Source organism: Dendrobium catenatum, unplaced genomic scaffold (genome assembly GCF_001605985.2).
Source record: "Dendrobium catenatum unplaced genomic scaffold, ASM160598v2 fragScaff_scaffold_1126, whole genome shotgun sequence".
In the NCBI taxonomy this organism is placed as follows: Eukaryota; Viridiplantae; Streptophyta; class Magnoliopsida; order Asparagales; family Orchidaceae; genus Dendrobium; species Dendrobium catenatum.
Genome location: NW_021319588.1, coordinates 12,386 through 34,480, shown reverse-complemented (window position 1 = coordinate 34,480; position 22,095 = coordinate 12,386). Strand labels below are relative to the sequence as shown.

General features: G+C 31.9%; 2 protein-coding genes across 3 annotated transcripts in view; both read left to right on the top strand.

The window, feature by feature from the left end:
• LOC110091898 (probable ribosomal RNA small subunit methyltransferase B) overlaps positions 1 to 6,611 on the top strand; it is a 32,806-nt gene extending 26,195 nt beyond the window's left edge. Inside the window, exons 13-17 of one of the 2 annotated variants that reach the window (XM_020816196.2) lie at positions 378 to 496; positions 1,823 to 1,894; positions 2,503 to 2,588; positions 5,003 to 5,099; positions 5,742 to 6,611. In XM_020816196.2, coding sequence (XP_020671855.1) covers positions 378 to 496; positions 1,823 to 1,894; positions 2,503 to 2,588; positions 5,003 to 5,099; positions 5,742 to 5,885 — 518 coding nt within the window. In that variant the 3' untranslated portion in view covers positions 5,886 to 6,611. The remainder of the gene's footprint in view (positions 1 to 377; positions 497 to 1,822; positions 1,895 to 2,502; positions 2,589 to 5,002; positions 5,100 to 5,741) is intronic. The other variant, XM_020816195.2, reaches the window with a different exon arrangement.
• Positions 6,612 to 11,067: 4,456 nt separating this feature from the next.
• Positions 11,068 to 18,218, top strand: LOC110091890 (poly(A)-specific ribonuclease PARN). Its single transcript, XM_020816183.2, is given in 6 exon segments — positions 11,068 to 11,512; positions 13,311 to 13,441; positions 14,102 to 14,427; positions 15,426 to 15,537; positions 15,540 to 15,900; positions 17,282 to 18,218. Coding segments are annotated over 6 exon segments (2,094 nt in total). The 5' UTR covers positions 11,068 to 11,114; the 3' UTR covers positions 18,048 to 18,218.
• Positions 18,219 to 22,095: the final 3,877 nt, after the last annotated feature.

Here is a 22,095-nt window from a genome sequence, read left to right as displayed (position 1 = left end):
ACGACCTATATGATTTAATCCACTCATATTATATGCGAAGTTAGCTGCCACACATGAGGAAATAAGGTAAATAGAAAATTAGATTTTAAAAAATTTTAAGATATGTATTCCCTAATTACCTTTATTTTTGACTCCTTTCATTCATTTTTAACTTTAAAATATCAATTACTTTTGATGATGGGATTATTTCATCTCCTATTTAAGATGTCCGGGAACTAAATCAGACTTTTATATAGTTTGAGACAAGTAATCAAAGACTATTTTGATAATTTTCTCTACTTCTCATCGACATTCTTGTAGCATGTCCATGCTTCATGGCTTCATGTTATCATACAGGTTGTGGAAGTTTGGCAATCATTTGCATTATTGTTTGGCAGGTAGATTGTGGGCAGTTGATATAAATAAAGCCCGTTTGAGAGTGCTAAAAGAAACATCCAAGATACACAATGTAGATACTGTTATCACTGCCATTCATGCGGACCTTCGTTTGTTTTGTGTGAGTAAAATTTTCAAGCTGAATTGATACACTGTTATAGTGTTATAGTACCAAAACTATTGCTTATTTGCTGTAAATGCTTATCATTTTGCTTGAAACTTTCAGTTGTTTTTATTTACTTATAAAATTATCTTGCTTTTGCTTTTTCCATCTGAGGACAACCTTAAGTTGGCAGTGATTACAGGCTTAAGATCGAGGTTTTTGTTCTTTGGAATGTCGGTCTAAGATCCAACCTAAATCTTGAAGACATTTGAGGATCCATGTGAATTATTTGTATATATGTAATATATTTTAAATTAAGTTAATTATTTTAGTATATATTGGACCAGGCATGGGCTACAACAAACTTGTATGGGTCATGCCCCGGACGAGGCTGCCAAAAGCAATGTAGTATGCTAAGCCGGACTGGGTCTAGCCATTTGGAAATGTCGAGCTGACAGGACAAAATCTGGCCCAGAAGTTATTTGGTCTATTACTCTCCCGTTGGGGATTATGATATCAGAAAGTAATATTACTTATGCATATAATACTTACTTTTGTATTGTCCTAGTATCATACATCATTGACATTTAGGCAGATATCATGGTGTATGAAATTCCATATTAAATTTCAGAGCTCTTTAAAACTCTTTCTGTTGGTTAAATTAGGTTTATTCTCCATTGGAGAAATAGAAATACATTAGTTTATAAAATATGCTCTAAATCTATGATGCACCGGCACTTCTCCTCAAAAAGGCATGCAGTGCCCGACACGCATCCGACACGACACTTCAATGCTTTGGTTTAGGAAGGGGTTGATTTACACAACCTTTTCATGGCATTGAAGAGAGGTTAATGTTGCAATTCAAACTTTCGACTATCATATTATTATAGAGACAAGTAACAATTACTCTAGATTGCCCTCAAGTCACTTGAATAAATCGAACCATCAAAATTATCAAAAGTCCTCAAGTAAATCTTGAGTAGGCTATTTATAATAAGATAAAATTTCCTCAATAAGAAATGAAGAAAATAAATTGATGATCCAAATGGACTAATAATGAACAAATCAACTCTTGATACTTATATACTCATACTGATATAAAAGGAAATCAAAACTAATCAACTAGCCAAATGAGTTTTATTGATGGGTGATGTATTGGCCATCAAGTTGTTGCAATGACCCTTGATGGTCTCAATCGCTAGATCTATGTGAAGTGCTAGCTCAATCCATTTCTTTTGTTATAACCTAGATAATTTTTAGTCGCTGTCAGCAAATCTTCCAATAACAGATTTTTACCTAAACGCTGTTGGATCATTTCACCTATAGTTTTGATTTTCCTTGCAGGTAAACCATCTTATGAAGGCTGATAAAGTATTGCTGGATGCTCCTTGTTCTGGTCTTGGTGTCCTGTCCAAGGTACTTCTTACTTGTACCAACCTTCTGTTCTTTTCCGCAGGAAACTTGATTATAATCCTCGACTAGTTATCTTTGAACCATATTGGACTGTTTGGCAAGCTATAAGTTTCTTTCATTGCATGAGAGAGTTTTTGATAAAACAAAAGAAATATAGAAGTAGAATTGTGATTCATTGTATAGTGTGTGCTAAGAAAATTGAGGACTTGGGTGAAATTCCTATCTTGATTTACTTTGATATAACTCATTTGTGCTTTGGAAATTTGCTTCGTCTTAAATACTATATGGAAATCCATTGCCATGGAAACATGATTGAGAACTTTGAAAGTTCACTAGTCTTTGCTGGTAAAACACAATTTCATGCTTGTGTCTGTAACTTTTAGAGTCTTTGAGGTTTAGATTACAAAAAAAAAAGCTCGGTTCTTTACAAATTTATAGCTCTTCGATATGTGCCTTGATCATTTTGAGGTTCCTTTTTCTTTTATTTTGGTTCCTTTTACAAATCCGTCCTAGTAATTTGCCTGGCATATACATTGTTAGACTTGTTTGAATTTTTGTGATGAAAGCTTGCTTATTGGTCTTCCCATTTTCATTTCTGCTTTTTGTGTAAGAGAGCGGATTTGAGGTGGAATAGAAGATTAGAAGACTTGGGGCAGCTGAAGCAATTACAGGATGAACTTCTTGATTCTGCTTCCAGGTGAGTTCACACATTTGGGCATTTCAAAATATTTAGAATTATTAATGCCTTATAATATGATCTATCAGTTTTAACCCTGAAGAATTACATCAGAGATTAAGGTGCCATACCTCATAAGACTTGGAATCCTGTCTAGGGATGTAACGAATTTGATCTCAACGTTAAGCCGTGGGATTGCTCAGTTATGACTTGGTTCTCATATTCCAATATCAACTTGGCTCCTATGTTCTAATCTCAAACTCTAGATTTAGCTTGAGGCCCTTGGAGCTCTACCTCATCCAATCAGCTTTAAGATTAACTCTATTTCAGTAGGTGAAATGGGATTGATAGGAGGATTCATTAAGAGGGTTGTAATATTTCAAAATTTTAAAAGATAAAAGTCTCAAATTTAATATATCCCATTTTTCGCATATTTTGGAATTTATAAATATTATTTTTTATAAAATTCTAAAATTGTCCTGATCATTTGTGTGCATATATATATATATAGGCTATCTTAAGTATATAAGCACTTCTGAATTAAATTAGTTTTATAAAATTGTTTCCTAAACTAAAATTTAAGTTACGGTTTATTCCACTAATGCATTGTAGCAGGGGTATCCAAATTTGGGATACTCACTAAGGGCCGCATGCATTTAATGTGAGGGAATTTTGTGGCAGTGAAGCATAGTGTAAATCAGTATTATGCCATGGTTAATTTCATTTATACCTAACCTCTCTACCTAGCCAAATGAGACGTGCAGGGGATTTGCTGGGAGCGTTCGTCCTAGAGCAGCACCTGGGGTGGTTTGAGACTGATTATGGCTGAAGGAGGAGAAAGGGGGATTTTGGGATCTAAGGGGTAAAATATTCTGGTTTTTGTAATTGCATTGATTGATTTAGCTACAAATAGGAATTGAGGAGCTTTAGATTGATATCGGGAAAAAGATTATTTTGAAGTAGAAATATTGCATAGATGAGGATGCTCAGGTGGATGAATGACTTTACACTTAGAGATAGAGTGCATACGAGTATCTACGTGAAAAGATTGGAGTAGCTCTATTGACAGATAAGATTAGAGAGTATGGTTTGACACATAAAACGTTGGCCTTGCGATGACCCAGTTAGGAGAGTTGATGTAGTAGGTCTGGTCTATGTTAAGAAATGTAGAGGTAGACTTAAAAACACGTAGTTAAAAAGTATTAGAAATGACTTTTTAATTTATATTAGAGTTAAGTGAGAATTTGACTTTTAATAGGATACAACAACAACAACAACGACAACATCAAGCCTTTGCCCCACTACTTTTAATAGGACACAATGGAGAAAAAATATTCATGTAGACCCTATATAGTGGAATAAATGATTGATTTTGTTGTTGTGGCCATCCTCTAAGATTGTTGAAATCAGGACTTGTAAATTTTGAGATTTGATATAACAATATTTTTGGATCTTAATTATTATATAACCATCAAAGCATGCAAAATTTCAGTCTATTTTCTTCTCAAACTAGTGTGTTGTTTGATGTTAGTTCTACTAATTTGTTGCAACTGATATGATAACTTTCTAGAAAAGCTGCCTATTGTATTTGTGCGGCGTCTGGATCTCCCATCTGGTGATTTATATCTTAATTTTTTATTTCATCTGTATATTTGGTGATTCGTTTTATATGTGATTGAGATTAAGTCATATTTGCTATATTTTAATTTTTTCTTCTTGTGGTGTGAATCCTAATTGTCATGTGATAATCGGTCTCAAATTTTTTCATATAAATTTATTTTAGATAATTTTTAAAATTATCATTTTGAAGCAAGTTCTGTTGATTTATTTTTTATTTATTAAATCAAAAGAGATGAAGTTTTTGCCTAATTTAAGAGTTGATGTATTGTGTATTTTGATCTTTTGTGTGGCTTTTTGCATCTCGTCCTAGATTAGGATTAGAAAAAAAGTCCTAGATTAGACATTTGCATCAACTGTACTAGCATCACTTGAAGGAAACTTAAATTTTGTGTATAATAGAGGAAGCTTTGCTAGGACATTAATGAAGGCTGTCAAACATTAAAAGTGGTAGTTAAGCAATCATGTTGTAAGTTTTTGCAAAATTTATGCAAAAAGTAAATATTTGTGACTTCTCGAACTTTATGCAAAATTTATCAACTTTTTTCTCTTAAACTATTTCACCCACCTACATGCCATGTTCTTCACCTCTCCTGGAACTGTGTTTGTATGAATGTGGTGTTAAAAGACAAACAAGCGCTCTATTCTCTCTGAATTTTCTGTTAGAAATTTGATCATGCAGTCATGCCTGTCCTATCAAGCCTTACAGATGTTTACGCTTTGCTTTTACTATTACTCCATAATTTATAATCAACGGTTCTTATTGCTCTGAAACAAATCAGTCTTATGAATCTGTCCTGATATAATTTCATAAATAGGTTGGTAAAGCCTGGTGGGATTCTAGTTTATAGCACTTGCTCCATTGACCCCGAGGAAAATGAGGAGAGGGTTGCAGCATTCCTACTCAGGCATCGGGTATGAGCTGATTATTGCAAAATATTTCATAGTTCCATGTTGAATAGCAAAAGAGGAAACTGAAGATCTATTATTTTCCCGTTTTTTAATTAGAACTTTGCTATTGCTTTTTGTTGTTTGACAGTAAAGTATTTTCTCCTATTATACATGCTTCTTGTGCAGGGCAAATAATCTGTGGCAACATCAACATTCTGATATATATTTTTTTAACCTTAGAAGTTTATATTGTAACGAGTAATTTATTTTTAATGTAGGTGGATGAGTGGCTTTACCTTAGAGATAGGATACGAAATGAGCATATACGTAAAAAGGTTGGAGTAGCGCCAATGGAAGATAAGATTAGAGAGAGTCGTCTTAGATGGTTTGGTCGCATAAAACAGCGGCATTCTGATGACCCGATTAGGAAAGATAGGTATTAGATTTGACTTATGGTAGAGGTAGACCTAAAAAGACTTGGTTAGAAAATATTAGAAATGATCTTTCTTTGTTAGATTTAAACGATAATTTGACTTTTAACAGTACACAATGGAGAAAAAAGATTCATCTAGCTGAGCCCACGTAGTGGGACAAAGGCTTGATGTTGTTATTGTTGTTGTTGTTGTATGTTTCTATGGAAAATCTTTACATTTAAAAGTCTTCCAGGAATTTGCTGTGGATCCTGTACATAGATTTGTTCCTGCTGGGTTTGTCAGTGCAAACGGCTTCTATAATTCTGATCCAATCAAACATTCTATGGATGGGTCGTTTGCAGCTAGGCTGATCCGATCTGTGAGCTATTCCTTCTAAGCACCAAATGGGGTTGATGCTGAAAGCACTATGACATATCTATCCATTCATTCAACATGAAAATCTGCTCTCATCTTGCTGATGATTCCTCTATTTCATGCTCAAGTGTCCAATATGATCATATTCAGGTTACAAAAAAACTTAAATCTAGTCCAAATTCTTATCATCAAAGTCAAATGGTTTATTTATTTATTTATTTATTTATTTTTTTCATATCCATTTATATGTCCTCTGTTTTATGATAAATTATTTTGTGCGGAGACCGGACGCAGAACGCCGTCTGGAGACCAACCAAAATGCGACACATCAGTGGTACCGAGCCGCGGTACCGAGCACAGGGGTGACATGGCGCATTCTGATTGGTCTTTGGATGACGTTCATCGTCCGCACAGAATATAATTCTGTTTTACAGCATTATTGCAACTCATACTAAGCATCTCCATTGATCGAAACCTGGAAGATAGGCTTCAAATTCAGGTTGCGGTTTTTTATCTAATTCCTTTAACAATTTAAGATATTAAGTAATACTTGTGAATGAAAGACCATTGATGCCATATTCCTTAAACTAGCCTTGTGACAGTGTGTTCATCTACTGAAGAATACTATATAGTATTTTTAGATTCTTGCTCAGGATGCTTTGGGTTGCAGGAGACTGCACTGATACCTACCTTGTTTTTGTCTACTTTTGAGTCTATTGATGAATAATTAAGAGGATTTTTTATGCAAGCTTGATAATGACTTGTGTCTGTGTTAAGATAAGCTATCTGAAGTTGTAAAGGATTATTTTATGTGATTTAGGGTTCGTTTGAGACTGATTATTTTACTGTTTCTTAAAGCAATTTTCTAGTAAAAAAAAAAAAATTTATATTAAAAAGTTGTTTTAAGAAAAGCAATAAAAAAGTTATTCCAAATGAAGTCTTAGATAATAAAGTGGTACACAAGTAAATATATAAATTTAAGGTTCATGACAAACTTCTTAAGCAATTTTAGGTTGAGCATGTGTGCATTAATGTTAGGCATAATTATGGTGCAAGCAAGCCATAGCTAATTTAAATGTTCTAATATACACTGCACAATTAAGCTGAAAACTACTTCAAATTAGGCTTGAACAAATTGGCCTTTGACAATCTGTGGCTGTTTTTTTCTGTGATATTGTACAGGTGTAAGGTTCAAATATTTGTAAAAACAAATAAATTAATTGGGCCTTTTGCAAGTTGCTTCATAAAATAATTGGATGAGTGAGATTGTTTGGGATATTTTTTTTTGATATTTTATGAAGTTTTTTTTTTTTTTTTTTTTAAAATACTGTCTTCAACTAAAAAATTGATTTAAAAAGTAGTAAAAAATCTTTTTCAAATGAAATCTTAGGTTTTGTTTGGGATGACTTTCTTAATGCTTTGTAAAACTACTTATTAGTATAAAAATATCTTGAAAGCAGGGAAAAAATAGCTTTTTTTTTTAAGTTGTTTGGTAAAATTTTTTAAATTGAAAAATTGTGTTAAAAAGCTGCATTAGAAATTAATAAAAAAGTTGCCCCAAATTAAGCCGGTATTAGGCAATTATTTTACAAAGAATTTTTCCTATTTGATCATTTTTGCTAAATTTTTATTAAAATTTTTTTCTCAAGTGGCCAGAGAAAAAAAAAAGAGTAGAAAAATAAAATAATTTTAAGAATTTTTCTGACCTGAGATTTTATTATGAAAAATAAAGCAGAATCCAATCTTCATTAGTAAAAAAAACAAGTTACCAAAATGGGCAAAACGATATATAGAAGTAAAGACATACAAATAAAATCGTAACTTCTCTTGAAAAAACTAAAGAATAACATAGCAGGAAGCTTAGAAAAAGAACAATTAGAGGAGACTTAACAGTAGAGAAAATGTCAAAAAAAATCTCAAAATATCAAACCCATTTAGCTTAAGTGCATATCAAAATTGATCTTAAATAATTCCTTAGGGAATAGATTGGGATCAATTTTATATACAATAGAAAGTAAATTAAGATCAATTTTGGATTTTAATTTTTGTCAACTTCTATACGAGAGATCATTTGTAATCAATTTTGTATAGTTGTTAAGGTATTATGGTGATTCTTAGATTAGTTTGGGTTAGTCTATGGGCCATTGGAAGAGAATATTCAAAGGTGGTGGCTTTGAAAGCCTTTAGAGAAGTAGATAGAGGAGTTAAAGGTTGGTTAAGGTCTCTCACCATTGAAAAAGAGGAAGTGGTTTTCTTTGAGGAAGGTTAAGAGGAGTTTCAAACTTATTAGGGAAACTAATAGCTAGATGATTATGAGGGATAATTATTGAAGGGGGCTCAGACATAATTTTTTTTAATGGTGTGCTTAACTCCTACCATTGTCCCAATGGATAGCCACATGCTTTTGTTGATGGGTTTTAGGGCATGAGTTGTTATCATCTGCAAAATACATACCAGATATACAATCTTTAGGTTTCTGATCATTTAGAAATTATTGGTTCAATTTGATCCCATTAAGATTAATATGAATGTGCCTTAAGATTAAATTCTTAGGTTTCTAATCATTTTGAAATTCTTGGTTAAATTATGCATATTCCATTAAGAACGAATTTGATCCCATTAAGATTAATTCTTGGTTAATTTGCAAAATACATACACTATCGTGGAAGAAAAGAGCCTTGATCTTTAATAAAAGTTTGATGGGAAAATATTTGAAAGATCAAGATTCATAGTGTTGAGATTTTAATGAAAGTTAGGTTATAGGAAAAAGGGGAAATGTCGTGATAGAGAAGAGTGAAGGGGCATATAACCACTCCAACGAGTTGTTGAAAAAAAAAGAGAAATACTATAACAAAAATAGTGATGAACTCAATGGCTGGTCAAAAAAAGGGAGAGGGGGTGAAGCAAATAGTTTGCAATGAGAACTTGCTAGTGGAAGATGTCTAGCGGTGTGTACGCATTTGTCTCTCATCATCTCTATTTTGTCATGGATTAATGTGAGGGTGAAATTGTGATTGTGGAGTATCTTGTGATGTCAACTATAGTTAAAAAATAGAAGGAGAGGAGACAATGGATTGATAATGAGGTCAATTGAAAGAAGCATATCCATCAAATATAGCTCATGTAATATCAAATTAATTAGAGAAGAATAAACATTCAGAGGTCATCACAACAACAAAGTAGAGACTACTGACAGAGGTCGGTTCAAACTTAGCTTTGGTAAAAATGGTAACGATGTTTCATATGAAGATGATGATGTTGAGGATATAAGTCGTGCTCAACTTTGCCAGCGAGGGTTAGGATGATTACTTGACTCATTTTTCAAGAGGTTTGAATTAGGTTCAAATATTGGATTGAATTGATTTCAAACTCATGTTTGAACATTGATTCAAACTGAGTTTGAATAAGATATGAATCATGTTTGTACTAGGTTGAATATGTGTTTGAACCTAGGTTCAAAATAGTGATTAGAATATATCTTATATTCCAAAGTCTAATGGAGGGAATTCACATAATGGTAAAAAGGGGTTTTATTGTTTGTTATGCAAGTCTTTTGCCTTTCTCTTGTGCGATGTTTTGAAGTATTCTGATTCTTAGGAGTTTCCTATTGAAAAGTATTAAAAAATATGGTAGTAGTGGCCTAGGCCATTGGAAGAGACTATTTAGAGTGGGATGCATTGAAAGTGTTTGAGGATATAGATGGAGGGGCTCGAGGTTCGTTAAGGTCCCCATGTCATAAGAAATGGAATAAGTTTTCTTTGATGAGGGTCATGAAGAGTTTTAGACTTTACAACTGGTCAAAGAATTCTAAGGGATAACTACCTAGGGTGGGCTTAAGCATTTAAAAATCCTTTTGGGGAGCTTGACTTTTACCTCCACTCCTAAACATAGTGACTTGCATTTATTAATGGATTTTGAGGCATGAGTTGTTATCATGGGCAAAAAACATACAAGCCATGCAAGCTTAAGGTTTTCAATCATCATGAACTCCTTAGTTAAATCTGATCCCACTAAGTTTAATAGGAATAAAGTCTTGGAGGGTAGAATATTGATTAATTTTGACACACACAAGCAAAAGTGAAACTGAATTTTGATATGGTTAAATACTTAAATCATTAGTTGTTGGAGGTGGGCCTAATTTGCTCGCAACTCTAGATAAATTATCCTCATTTCACCAGCTTGAAGAAAAGTAGGAAATTTATTCTATTTTGGAATCAACAAACTAGCCCTTAACATGTATAAAATTCAACATCCACTTCTTCAAAAAACAAAGGTTAATCATTTTAGAAGAAATGATCACCTCCAATACTATATCAATGTCCTCTTGGCAAGAGAGCTTAAAGAGAAAAAAATTCTCACTAGGGAAAGCAAATCCCTGAGATTTGATCCAAGCAAGATTGAATTCATCTTAGAAGAACCAACCTTCTCAAGAGGTTCGAACCAATTTCAAACACTAGTCATTTTGCACCTACGAGATATTTATACTATCTCTTATTGGGACTAGTTTCATGAGAAAGAACCTTTTAAACATATTTTTCGGAAAAAAATAATAGCACAGATATTTCTCAAATTACTTGCATTTCGAGTTATATAATGTTAATTTTTTTTAAAATAAATTTATCATTCTTAATCAAGATATTTTCTCAAATTAAATGCATTGTGATTTGTGATTTATATAAAAATCAAAATTTCTTTCATCAATTTATCACTCTCCTTAAAAATAAAATAAACTATTGAATTCAGATCATATTAATGAGAATTTGATGATTGTTATGAATTTAATGTTTGAATAAAAATAATAAAATTGATCTAAAAAATATTATTTGTATTTTTATTATCCCTTCAACTGAAATAATTTGGAGTTGTTTGGACGACTATAAAAGAAATGCATGGGATTTTTTTTTCTTGTTTGATTTGATATAAAATAAATGTAATATAAAGTAAAAATAAGATGATAACAGGTGGCCAATATTTTTCTTATCGGTGGCTGGTGGTTGTTGGTAGCTGCTATGGTGGCTGGTGCGACAATTGAAATAATTTTTTGATATTTTAGAACTCATTTAAATTTGAAGAAATTTAAATACATCAAAAAATAAATTAAATGATAGATTTTAAATACTCAAAAATTTTATAATACATTAATTTTATTTTAAATCAAATATTAATAAGATTAAAAAGTCTTGCTTTATACTCTTTCAAGCTAAATAATACCTGAACTCCATAGCCGATGTAAACTGTAAATGAGTAGGTCATGGCGCTTTCAGGGTTTAGGGCTTTCGGCAGCCGCGCCATTACCCAAACCATAACCTCTGCGCAATATCGCCACCTCCACCGCTTTCTATCCTCCGCCGCCTCCACTACCACTTCCGGCGGTTCTGGCGTCTCAGTGGCGGTAAAAAAGGTGACTTTGTCCAACTTTTGTTCGGTTCTCGATGACCTGCGAATCCGAATCCGGGAGGCGGATTTCGTTGCCATCGATCTGGAGATGACGGGTGTAACTAGCGCGCCGTGGCGTGATTCGTTCGAGTTTGATCGCTCGGACGTGCGGTATCTCAAGGTGAAGGATTCCGCCGAGAAGTTTGCTGTTGTCCAGTTTGGTCTTTGCACTTTTCGGTGGGATGCTTGCCAGGGCTCCTTCATCGCCCACCCGTGAGTTTTTTTTCTTGTTTATTTCAATTTTGCTTCTCTTAAAAATGGCTACTTTGGCTGATGCCTATGTAGAAAGGCATATCTTTTTGTTGATGTTTTTTTTTTTGGGTTCGTAATCAAAGGTATAACAGCATATTGAGGTCATATAATTAAAAGTTTGTGGTAAAATGAAATTTATTTTAGTCCCCCTCTTTGATTAAATTTACCTAATCCAACAGTTTTTTTTTTAATGCTGTATTTGAAGGCATTTATGTTCTTTATGAATTTTAGAAAAACAATCAAAGGGAAACTTTGTTGTTTAACTTATTTGTGTTATTTTAATATCAAGCTACTCACTCCAACTTAAACTTACATTTATAATTTGTGATGACGACGATTTAGAACATTGATAACATTGATCCTGGACAACTTTGTCCTTCTCGTAAATGCATGGGTGCGTTGATAGTAAAATCATTATTGAATGATGTATGTAGAGATCATTTTGTTGCATTCATTTGGTGGATCCAAATTTTTCTTTAGGATTGTTAAAAACATACTAGAGAAAATGCAATAAATCTACAATTTTTTTTTAAAATTTAATGACAATCTTATTCAAAACTAAAGCATTCATGTTAGAAAAATAAATTTAAATCATAAGTTTCTTTTCTGTACTACTCTTAGTTTTTTAAATTAAGTTTCCATTATGGTTAATATTTTGTTGTTCTTTTTTCTCCAATGCCCACGAAGCTTTGCATTGCAACTCAAATGGAAGTATGTTCTATTATTCCATATAGTTCTGTCATCTCTTGCCTTGTCGGACACGGTTTGGTACAATAGCTGTGTGAAAATATTGTCCTATATTATTTAATGAAACTTTTCACATCTATTGTTTTACAATACTTGGTATCTCAAATGCTAGGCAACAGAATTATATTAAGAATCCTCTAAGATCCTGGGATTTTGTCTATCATACATGTGCTTTATGATTGTTACATAGTATACCTGAGATTTGAGCAGAAATTTTATGCAGGCCCTTTTAGGTGACGTAATCTTTGCTTCATTTTAAATAATAATAACAACCTTGCATATGCATGCATTGAGCCATTGAGTACCACAAGCCTTTTGAATATCCTTGGAAAGGTGTTCTTCTACATTTACTGTAGGAACTAAAGCTTACATGCTTATGAAAAGTTCTCAAAATTATATCAAAGATAATCTTGTGAATGTGGAAGGGTATTGGTCCCTTATTTTTGAAGTTTATGATACTTGTGAAGAGCAAATATTTTGGTTTCCTTTGCAACTTTCTTTGCAGACTTAGACAGCATCTTTGCGCCCTTGAATGCTTATCATTGTTTCACTTTCTTTGATGACCTTCAAGTGATGTGTTGTTTGGCGAACTCACGAGCGTTGGCTATTCTTACCCATCTGCTGCAAAAAGGAGGGGAAAGTTGGCAGTTTAGGCAGTACTTTGCTTTCCCCTTAAGAAAGCTACCGGGACCATTTTGCTGATGGGTGCACTCAAAACAGGGCCATCGAGCTAAACAAAAGCTTAGTAAATCAAAATCTCAGAACAGTATGTGTATACAAATGATCATCTTAAGATGAACTGCTATTTGTTGCAAGTTAATTAAGTATGCGGCCAACTTTGTAATGATCATGAAACAGATGCTTGACTATTAGGGAAAAATAGCTGATTTTTATTATCTTGAGACCCAACAACTCTATTTCTATATTTGTGATATGACATTTTGTTGTGTATATTCTCTCTAAGTTTTTTTTAATCATTAAATATGATGAAGTTCTGTCTAACGTGTGGCAGGCTTAACTTTTATATATTTCCTCGAAAAGTGCTGTCAGTTGAAGGGCCAACTGATGAATTTCTTTGCCAGACAACTTCAATAAGTTTTCTAGCTAAATACCAGTTTGATTTCAATGCTTGCATACATGAAGGTATGTAATGTTTCAGTTATTATCAATTATCTTTTTGGTATTTAAATTACGAAAATCGCCTAGCTATCAGATTTATTCGTCTATACTCTACTAAGCACGTTTTTAGACGTTATTGATATCCAACATGATCAAATGACTAGAAAGTTCCTTGGCAATTTAAATGGTGCTATTCATGCTATTGTTTAGGGCAAATTATTAGGTGCGGACACCAGACAGAGAGAATCATTCAGATTTCTTTCTGTCTACAGTAAAAGTGCAGTCAAAGCACAGTTACTGTAGCAGTTGCGCTTTGACTGTGCTTTTACTGTAAACAAAGAGAAAATCAGACGGTTCTCTGCATATGGTGTCCGCACCTAGTAATTTCTCATTGTTGTTTAGGGTTTGTTGGTTACATGTAAATGGAAGTACTCACATCTTGAGTGCAAGTATCATAAATGACTTCCAACCAGTTTAAGGGGAAGTTGAGATGACAAAATCTGTGTATATCACTTCCTAGACTGAAGTGACTTACCCCTAAGAATGCCTCCAAAAACTTGCAGAAAACTAAGCAGGCTCTTAAATAGCCCTGTATGGCACAAAAGATCATTATCATCCTTTACAAGCAAAACCAGAACAATATGCTTGACTATTTAAGTATTTACAATATTTGTGTAATTTCAGGAATCTCTTATTTATCTAAAACACAAGAAGAAGAGGCTCTACAGAACCTGTGCTCGGCTTATGAGAATGCTTTGCTTGGTTTCTCAAGCGAGTCTGAAGAATACGTTGAAATACCCGCAGTGCGGACTGCAGATGTTTTTTTTACAGAAAGGATGAAAATTAGATTTCATGAATGGCGTGAGAATGTGTTGAAATATCCAGAAGATCCTATTTTAGAAGGAAACGATTGTGGCCACAATGTGGACTTTCAGATGGTTTTCTTCAAAATGCACCCAGCTATAATGTTGAATGGATTCACCTTCCACCAGCTTAAGCTGATTCAACTGGTAATGATTTTATTTGAATTTTACTGCTAAGAAATGCCTTTTACATGACGTTCTATACAGTTTGGCCTTCTTGTAGTTCCTGATGAAAATTCATCTCTTGTATGATTGCTTGCTTCTAGTTGTTATATTTATATTCTATCGTCATTTTTTTACTTGATAATAGTAACTGTATATTGATTTGGGCTATGGCTGTCATTTATTTTGAACTATATCCTTCCTGCAACCTGAACTCCTTCAACTAATGGATGAGGTAAAGAAGTGTCGCCGGTTTTCTTTCTGTTTATCTGCTTGGTATGCATGACTTGTAATTTGAACTTCTCTTCATTATATTGCATCTCTTATTACCATTGAAGAAATGACAAAGACTAAATGAATGCCGGGCCATACAGATGGTTAAACAAGGTTTTTGGTTGCTTTCTGTGCTGATTTATACAAAATTGTTCCAGATAATTTTCATCCGAACTGCAAGTAATCTGGAAAAAGAAATATTTAGGAAAAAAAAAAACTCAAGATGGGATTTGCTTTTCAGGTTGAAACTCAGTTATGTTCTCTAGGAATATTCGAGTTGCATGCAACAGGTATTGCGGACTTTGCGATTAAAGCTTTGTTTGGGACGGCTTTCTTACTGCTTTCTAGGTCAAGAACTTTTTGTACTAGAAAGCTACCTTAGAAAGCAATAAGAAAGTTGTCCGAAACGTGGCCTAAATTGTTTTGATTGGAGTTAAGTTTGCATTTTTTAAGTTGATTAAGGCCTCAGGCTACAAATTTGCCATCCTTTTGGTTAACCTTAATCATTATCTTTATAGCACTTTGCATGGTGAACTTTTCTAATTTTTTTCAGCCTGTTGGTTAACCTTTTCAGTGTGTAAAAAGGTTGCATATGACTGATTACATTTTAAATTGCGGTTTATGAATTATTATCACTATTCTATTTCTGGTGACCATAATTTTTTTGTTTCTTAATTTGAGCCAACGGATGGACAGTTATTACTGTGCAGGTTTTAAGAAAATACTTCAAGGACCTCCTGTATTTATGTGTAAGTGGTGAAAATTGTTCTTCACAGAAGCTAGTAGTTTACACGGATTCTGAGGAGGATAGGGCATCTCTTATGGTACGAAATTGAAAATGAAAGGTGAAGTTTGTTTTTATACTCAAATGCTGAACGTTTTTGCCAATTTTGATGGATATTATTAGTAAAGAAGAATTGCAACTTTCCATGTTTCTTTTATTATTGGTCCTCTTCCTTCGTCGATGGAGGAATTTGCTTTATCAGTCAACAAGATACTTCCCCACATTATCGACACCAAGCACCTCATAAGTTCTAACAATTTTATTCAGTATTTGATGAAGAAGAAAAAGAAATCATTGTCATCTGCCTTCTCTCTTTTGTGCCCACAACTATCTTCCACATCTCAGAATTTGGCTTCTACTCGTTCATTTGTTAAAGTCGATGTTCAAGCTGATGAACTGGGGTAGTAGTTCTATCTTCATTAAGGAGTCTTTCTTTTGCTATTGTCTATTGCCGTTTTACAGTATAATGTCTTGCTATTGTTCATAAATGGCCTAGATTAGCATACTTAATATGGTACACTGAAACACACAAACCAACACACTCAATGTGCATGTATATTTATTCCCCCTACATCTAGCTATGAATTTTAGGCATCGGGATGTTCTTGATACTTTGAAGAACAACCACAATTTTCTGTTTCACAAGTTACATCTTAAAGGCATTTAAAATCTTTGCATTTTATGAGCTCCAGTTATGTATATTTTGTGTTTAATTCCCTTTTTAGTCCATGCATATCATCTTTGAAGTGGAGGAATGCATTGGGCTTATTGTGTGATAGAAAAGTCCCCCTCACATTTAAGGGAAAATTCTATAAGATGGTGGTGAGACCTACAATTCTTTATGGTATAGAATGTTGCTTATTAAAAGAGAAGCATAATACTAAGTTAAGTGTTGCAGAGATGAGGATGCTCAAGTGGATGAGTGGATTTACCCTTAGAGTCAGGATACGAAATGAGCATATACAAGAAAAGGTTGGAGTAGCTCCATTGGAAGATAAGATTAGAGAGAGTCTCCTTAGATGGTATGGTCACATAAAACGATGGCCTTCTGATGACCCGGTTAGGAAAGTGGAGGTATTAGATTTGACTTATATTAAGAAAGGTAAAGGTAGACCTAAAAAGACTTGGTTAGAAAATATTAGAAAAGATATTTCTTTATTAGATTTAAACGAGAATTTGACTTTTAATAGGACACAATGGAGAAAAAAAGATTAATGTAGTCGACCCCATGTAGTGGGACAAAGGCTTGATGTTGTTGTTGTTGTATAGCATAGCCTTTAGCTGATGTTAGGCTCAAGTTTTCTTAATGTGTAATGCCATACATTTTTTATTAAATAAAAACATGTCATCTATATTGATGGAGTACATTCAGAATAAAAAAATGTAATCTGAGTATTTACTGAAGTATATTTTGTAGTTTGTTTCTTGAGAATCATTTGGTTGTTTGTAGTATGGCTTTCATTAAAAACAACCATTTTGGATATGGGTTGATTAATAAAGTCGTCAAGGTTCTGAAACGTCATATGTTTCCTCTAAAGCTCAGAGGATCAAACATTGATGTGAACCAAACTTTGAGACTGATTTTCAGATTTTAGCAAGCAATTTTGTTTAACTTTGCTAAGTTACTGGCAAACGCAAACACAGAAAAAAACTATTTTTTGCCATGTTTGAAAACTACCAATTTTATTTCTCTGAAGTAATCTATTTTACTTGGCTTACCTCTTAGTGGTTATGATTAGTTTTTTTGGTTTAGCTTTGTGTAACTGATTCTCTCTCATGTAGATCATCTTCCTGGAATTCAGGTGCAAAGCATGAAGCTGGATTTGATGCTTTTATGACCGGATGTGTCTTTGCTCAAGCTTGCAGTCATTTAGGTATCAAATTCGAGCAGGACTCGTCGATAATGGATCTGGCAAGGAATGATAATCTGAAGAGCTACATCAATATCTTGTACCCTAGTTGGAACAGTGGAACAGTAATCGACTTAAGAACAGGTTCAGAGAGCCCAGTTTCATCTTACAAACGCAAATATCTAAAAATAGAATATGCAAACATTGCCCTTATCTGGGGTTTCTCATCTAAGCTTAAACCAAATGATATTGAGGAATGCTTGTGCAAGGTGTTTGGCACAGCTTCTTTGATCTCTGTGTTTTTTCTTGATAGAACTGCAGCTCTTATTCAGTTTAACAAAATGGAGCTGGTGAATGATTTTTTGGTATTGAAGGACATGCTGGAGAAAGACGATGGGCCGGTATCGGTTTTGCATCCCCTTGCAAAGCTATTGGAAGGCGGCAACACTCGTGCCGCTGATTACGATACTTACAGGGACATTTGTAGCTCATCGGCGTCGACGTCGAAGATTTTGTTTGCGGACCAGGCAGAAGCAATTGGGATCAGATGGAAGACTAAGATTAGGCCTGCTTGCAAGGAGACCAGTGAGTTAGATGTGCTTAAAGATTCAGTATCAGAACATCAAAGTAATAAAAATGATTCAGAGAAGCAAAGTCAACATCAATTTTCTTTTGAAGAAATGCTGAATTCTTTATAAGCTCCTGTTAAGAGTATTGAACATTCTACAACAGTAAGAGTTTTCCTGCAGGTATTTTTTTAATGATCATTAGTACATAATCTTTTAAGAGTATTGAAGCTCAACTTAGCATTCAAACTTTATTTTCCATTAAACAGGCTTCAAGTTAAAGGCATAGCCACTTTGGATTCATCAAGCAATCTCATAACACCTTCATTTTTATCTGTGCTAATTTGTTAATTGAATCAATCTATCTCATAGAGCAAAATGTCCAGATTTTGTCAGTCATCCACTGAATGTCATGACCTTAATCCCAGTCCATAGGAATCTCCTAATTCTATTATGGTATGTTTCAATTCTTGCAATAAACTATTAGATCACTAATGCATTATTCTAATCATTTAGATTTTGTTTGGGACGGCTTTTTTACTGCTTCTTAAAATAGTTTTCTTGTACTAAAAAGCTGCTTTAAGAAGGATTAGGAAAGTTGTCTCAAATGAAGCAATAATAAAGTTTTATTTGAGATAGCTTTTTTATTGCTTTTTAAAAGTAATTTTTTATTTCAAAAATTTCTTTAAAAAAAAAAAAAATTGTATACTAAAAGTAGTAAAAAAGCTGTCACAAACTAAATCCAAGATTCACACCACATTATGCAACATCAAAATATCAACTTTTGATATTTGTATCCAAAAATAAAAAAAAGAAACTCTTTCATTTATTTTTTTCTCTCTTTATTGTAATATTCTTATTTCATTATGATATGGGCAATTATTGCAACAAACTATTAGGTCATTAATGCTCTACCTTTATCATTTAAAAAGATTCACACAATCATAAAATCTGCAACATCTTTTCACAATTTTGAATATCAAAAGATCAAATTCAAATCTTTATATTATTAAAACAAAAAGCCAAACATTATTGCATTATTTTCTTATAATGGTGGAGATAATGGGTTTCATCATAGCCAAATTTTGCTTAGGACTTGTTGGTTTGAAGGAATTAGAAGAGTAAATGAGAGAGGAATTGATTTTAAATTAATGTTCACACTTGTTTCTTTTAAAGAGAAATTGATTGGTTTATTTTGTTATTTATTGGTTGATTAGAATGTGGTTTTTTTTTTTAGGTCTTTTGAGGAGTATTAGGTTTGGATGGGAAGTTAATAAAAATATGAGTTTGATATCTGTGCATGAAATTCATTCGATCAACATGAATCGTAAAGTAAGATTTGAATTGAAAACTTTTAGAATTAAATTTTGGTAATAAATTTATTGTCAAATTAAATATCTCGATAAAACGAATTCAATGAAGTAGGTTTGAGATTTGAGAGAGTTAAATAAGTCAATTATATTTTTTTGGTGATCACCATTGATGACTATCATAATAATTGTCGTCATAATCATCTAACTTCCTTCTTTCGATTATTGTTTCTTGGCTATAAACATCCATTATGTTATTCGATTTCATCTGCTCTCATGTGGACAACCGATTTCCGTTATCTCTACAAAGGAAATTAGACAATTATTTTTAACTATGCGATCACGTCTTTTTGAATTGCGGAGAAGAGCATATTCTTGTATATAAAATTAGTGTATTATTGCAACTATGATAGGCCTTGTGATTTTTTTCGTTATTAGGTTTTTTGTATAAATAGTTCTAATGAATGTCTCGTACCACTATTTGTGTGTTGGGTCTTTGTATTAAACTAATATATTAAACACTCCACAGTTATAAAAGTTTTAACGCGCAATATTACTTAATAATGATTATCTATAAATAATATCAAATTATGAACTAAAATGAATTTATATTTCTAATTCCTACAAATCAAACATAGCAAATATGCATAATTATAATTTTAATTCTTTGAGTTTCTAAAATGTTAAATCCAACATTTAATTTTTTTGTGTTGTAAATTATGAAATTTTTATAAAATATTAAGAATAAAAAATGATAATTTTGTTGTGGATTATAATATTGGGAAGAAATTTGATTAATGGATTTGAAAAATGGATAGTTTTGTAAATAAACAAAATAAACTTAGATATATATATATATATATGTTTATTATTAAATTTTGAGCTTAATCAATTGTTATTAAAATAAAATTTTAGTAATAAAATTTTTTATTTTAATTTTTTATGGTTTATTTAAAAAATTAAATTTTAGTATTTTTCAACTAATTCGAGCTAAGCTCAAGCTCAACACGTCACACACAAACAAATGAATTCATAATAAATCGAATAAAAACATGCTATATATTTAGAAACATTTTTAAACATGAGTTGAAAGAGCATGAAACAAATAATTTTTGAAAGAGATCTATACTTTATTTTTTTAGAATAAAATTATTGTTTAAGAATTTTGTGCTGAAGAATAGTAATTATTTTGCTCAATAAATTGAAAATTTTAATATGCATATTAAAATAAGGTTTTTAATCAAGAAAACAAATAGATTTTTTATTTTCTCGATATCTCCATTAAAATTTATTGTAAAATTGGTATATTATTTATTAATTAGTCAAGTTTGTAATTAGGCTTTGATTTAGGAAAATCAAATATTAATATTAAACTTTCAGGAAATTTAATATATATATATATATATAAAGATGTCAAGAAAATTTTAATCTATATGCAAGAGTTAGCTATCCTTATTTAATAAATAATGAAAATTACTATATTTTATTTGTTAATCATGAAACTATTATTATATTTAATATGAAAATTATAAAAAAATTTCCCATACATTGATATTTTAAAAATGATATTTTTTTCTTGAATAGGTAAGCAAACAAGTTGGTTGTATTAAAAAAAAATATCATTTATTTATTTTAAAATTGAATTATGATTAAAATTATTATTTTTTTATTCTTTTGACTCTATAGTCATAGCTATTTTTGTGATTATAAATTTGTATGTTTTATTGTATTATAATGCAATTATTTATTTTTAATCTCAATTAAGTCATATAATAATTACTCACAAATTAAAAAAATGTGAAAAAATAAAGATTAAAAGCTATCTTCGATAAATTTTTTATATATGCAAAAGATTTAGTTTTAAAGAGTTTTTTTATCACTGCTAAATGTAGTGCTGTAATTTCCTTTCTCTCCAATTGAAAAATCGTCTAAAATTAGCATTGCGAAAACTTTTTTTTAGGATTCGTTTGTGACGGTTTTTTTAACTATTTTTAAAATAATTTTCAGTACAAAATATTATTTTTTTTTTAATAAAAAATGCTTTAAAAAATAGTAAGAAAATAATCTCAAACAAAATCTTAGTCTATAATAAATATTGATATCAAATTGTAACATTTATATAAAAGTTTAAGTATAACTTCAAATTATTGGAATACAATCAATTTCAAAAAAAAAAAAAACAACAACAACATAGAAACATTACTATTTGCGTTGCATGGAAAATATAATCTAATTACATTTAAAAAAAATAAATTCCCAAAAAATTAATCCAATAGAATAAAGAAGGAAAAATAAAACATGTAGATAAATGTGCCACTTTCACATCCTAATTAAATAGTGATTTTGACTGTTAATGGTAAGAGTTTCTGGGCATCAATCTGCAGCAGTTTCCCATTATTTATAGTTTCTTTTTGAGAAGGCAATTTATTGCTGGTTTTTTTTAAACAAATTTTTTTTAATTTCTCATATTAAGAAGATGTTTTAGAAAGTAGCAAAAAAAAAAAAAAAAAAAAAAAAAAAAAAAAAAAAAAAAAAAAATCCAAACTAAATCTATATCACATATAAATGGCAATCTTCTTTGTGAGATAAACAAATTCAAGTTGTCTTCAGATTTCGTAGTCAGCATATCTAGTGAAATTATTAGGTGCAGACATCGAATGCCATCCATATCTTAATTAAAATGCGCCTCATCACCTCTACTTGGTATCGTAACTTAGTATTGCTCAATACTGAGTACCGAGCTCGGTACTGCTCAATATTGGATGACGTGGCTGCACCTAATTGGCTTTTAGACAATAAGCTGTTCTATGTCCACGCAGATTAATCTCTCTAGCATATGAAGATCCATTAAATCCTAACAAGCCTTGAGA